Source organism: Propithecus coquereli, unplaced genomic scaffold (assembly GCF_000956105.1).
Source record: "Propithecus coquereli isolate 6110/MARCELLA unplaced genomic scaffold, Pcoq_1.0 Scaffold490, whole genome shotgun sequence".
In the NCBI taxonomy this organism is placed as follows: domain Eukaryota; kingdom Metazoa; phylum Chordata; class Mammalia; order Primates; family Indriidae; genus Propithecus; species Propithecus coquereli.
Window position 1 is genome coordinate 467,531 of NW_012150730.1, and position 3,090 is coordinate 470,620.

Below are 3,090 nucleotides of genomic sequence, written 5' to 3' on the forward strand. Positions count from 1 at the left end.
TGCACTGGGACAGCCCTCCTTCAGTGGCAGCAAAAATCAACAGATGATGAAGGCCATGGCTGCCCCACACATGCCAGGAACATGGGCTGAACCACAAAAGCCATATCCCTGGATGATAGGATCTCCCTTTTTATAGTCCTGGGGTTTCTGCCTATGCAGTATGGCCTCAAAATGAACAGCCTCGGGGCACTACAGGGTTCCTCAAAACCTCTAAATCATTTTCTCTGGCAGTGACCAGCTTATTGCTGGTTGTGCCCATTCTAGTGGGGCATAGAGAACATGGCTGTGTAACATGGGGGTGTGCAGGACTTCTCCAGACCCACAGAACTGAGTCTCCCCTGTAGATGAGGTCACCATCAGAGCAAATTTGGCAAACACGCAAAATCACATTTTTTTCCTTCCGAAAGCTGCTGTTTCATAATTTTTGTGGTATGAATTCCCCTACCATAGCTTATTTCAAGCTGCACATGTAGTGTGACTGAATGTTGAGTTGAACATAACCAGCTCTTGTTAGTATGATCTGGCTCAGGGACACCATGAGGCATATCTCCCATTTGTCACAGTCTTCCTTGCTTTCTGACCTTAAACCTGGCATTTCTGCATCCACTTATGGTCCCCATGTGGCCACTGCCCACTTAATCTGGACTTGAGGGGTCTTATTCCTGGATAGGTACCAGGAAACAGCGGCTCCTCAAGACTGCTGGGGAATGTGGGACATTAACTAGAAGGACCCAAACATTGCTGTCCCAGGATGTACTATAGATTGCTACACCAAATACTCAATCTCAAAAGCTCTAGGCCTAACAGGGCATTCTGGCATGTAAGACACATGATGTGGACCACAGAGACCTTCAGTCTGTCTCAGGAGGCCTTGGACCACAAGGCAACTAAGGTTAAACTGGACTGATAGCTGTTCCTTGCCATCCTGCTGTGCCCTCTGAGCTACACAAACTCAGCACCTCCCCCCAGAAAAGCCCTTCCCCCTCTTTGCACCATTAGGGCCCAATTTTCTTTTCAGTTTCTCCCCACACGCAATGTGGAGCTCAAGATTAAAAGATGGCTTGAATAATAAGACCTTTATTATCACACACTCTGGAGGTAGGTGGTTCCAGGGTTGGATGATTTGGAGGCTGGATAAATCCATTACAGGTGTCACCAGTAGACTCAACAAGGACCAAGAAGAAGGAAAAATCTTCTTTGGAAGTCCTCAACAGACTCCAGATCCTCCTGGAGAGAACTAGGTCAGGGAAAATCCTAAACCATTCGGGTCGGGGGAAAGATGGGAAATGAGGTGACCCCAATGGCCTCCCATCACTCATAGTTCCCTCCAGGGAATGAGAGAGAGACCACAGAGGTCTGTCCCTGAGTATGATGGGTGCACTCTGTAGAGGCCTACCAGCTGGTAGAGGTGAGATGCCATCTGGCAGTGGCATTATCTGACAAAGGGCCTGGACAGGTTAGAGTGTAACATAGCTCCTGAAAGTGTCCCACAAATCTGGCACTCACAGGTAATCTCCCCCAGGAGGAGTGCTGGGATGTGCAAATTTCAAATTTCAACTGATGGCTTCCTTCCAAAACCTCTCACAGAAGTTTTCTCATGAGCGAATCCTTTTGTGGTGAACAAGGAGAAGGCCCCAGCTAAGTGCTTTCCCACATTACTCACAACCCTAAGGCCTTTCTCTTGTGTGACCTTTCTGGTGCTGAATGAGGCTGGGATTTTGGCTGAAGGTGTTCCCGTGTCTACTGCACTTAGAAAGCTCTTTTCTAGTGTGACTTTTCTGGTGCTTAGAAAGGTTAGAACTGTAGCGAAAAACTTTTCCACATTTGTTGCACTCATAAGGTTTTTCCCCAGTATGAACTCTCTGGTGCTGAATGAGGATGGAGCTTTCACTGAACGCTTTCCCACACTGGCTGCATTCATAAGGCCTTTTTCCAGTGTGAACTTTCCGGTGCTTAACAAGGTTAGAGCTATAGCTGAAGGCTTTCCCACATTCACTGCATTCATAAGGTCTTTCTCTAGTGTGAACCTTCTGGTGCTGAATGAGCGCAGAGCTTTGACTGAAGGCTTTGCCACATTCTGAGCATTCATAAGGCTTTTCTCCAGTATGGATTCGCTGGTGTGGAACGAGGTTGGAGAGGCAACTGAAGGCTTTCCCACATTGGTTGCACTTATAAGGTCTTTCTCCAGTATGACTCCTTTGATGAAGAACAAGTTTGGAGGTTTGCCGGAAGGCTTTCCCACATTGGCTACACTCAAAAGGCCTTTCTGTGTTATGAACTTTTTGGTGCCGAGCAAGATGGGAGTTGTTAATGAAGGCTTTTCCACATTCGTTGCACTCATAAGGCCTTTCTCCTGTGTGTATTTTCTGGTGCTCAACAAAGTTAGAGATACAACTAAAGACTCTCCGGCACTGTCTACACTCAAAAGGCCTTTCTGTGTTGTGAACTTTTTGGTGCCGACTAACATGGAAGCTACGAGTGAAGGCCTTCCCACACTGGTGACACTCATAAGGCCTTTCTCCAGTGTGAACTCTCTGGTGCTGAATGAGTGAGTGTTTGCGGGTGAAGACTTTCCCACAGTCCCTGCAATTGTGATGTGTTTTTCCAGTGTGAACTTTCTGATGTGTCCTCAGTTGAAACTGATGGCTAAAGGCCTTCCCACATCCCGTACACACATGGGATGTTTCTCCAATGTGAAATTGTTCATGATTAACATGTGTTGAATTCTCCCTGGGGGCATTTCCACCTGTGGGGCACCTTAAGTGTCTCTCTTCTGCCTGATTTAGCAGGTGGTCGAGGAGTGCAAAGGCTTTCAGGAAGGTTTTCCCACATTTGCTGCACTTGAAGGGCTTCTGTACATCAAAGTCTCCCTGCTGCTGCCTGAGATTGGAGCTGGATGGGAAGGCTGCCCTGTGCTCAGTGCTCCTCTGTAGCTTAATCCCACTGGAGGTGGCCTGGTGCTGGAAGAGGTCACGGACTTCCAGGATATCCTTCTCACCCTCCATGCACATCAAGGGTTTCTCAGCACTGTGTTCTTTATGGGGCTGGTTCCCACTGATCCAGAAGCCTCTCTCACATGCCCCAAAGGTA

General features: G+C 47.8%; 1 protein-coding gene across 1 annotated transcript; it reads right to left on the minus strand.

The window, feature by feature from the left end:
• Positions 1-1,380: 1,380 nt before the first annotated feature.
• Positions 1,381-3,081, minus strand: LOC105819601 (zinc finger protein 781-like). Its single transcript, XM_012655880.1, has one exon. The coding sequence runs from the start codon at positions 2,507-2,509 to the stop codon at positions 1,547-1,549; it is 963 nt and encodes a 320-aa protein (XP_012511334.1). The 5' UTR covers positions 2,510-3,081; the 3' UTR covers positions 1,381-1,546.
• Positions 3,082-3,090: the final 9 nt, after the last annotated feature.

What these genes read in the sequence shown, in the direction of transcription:
- LOC105819601 (XM_012655880.1), bottom strand. Translation starts at nt 2,509, where the DNA reads ATGAGTGTCACCAGTGTGGGAAGGCCTTCACTCGTAGCTTCCATGTTA.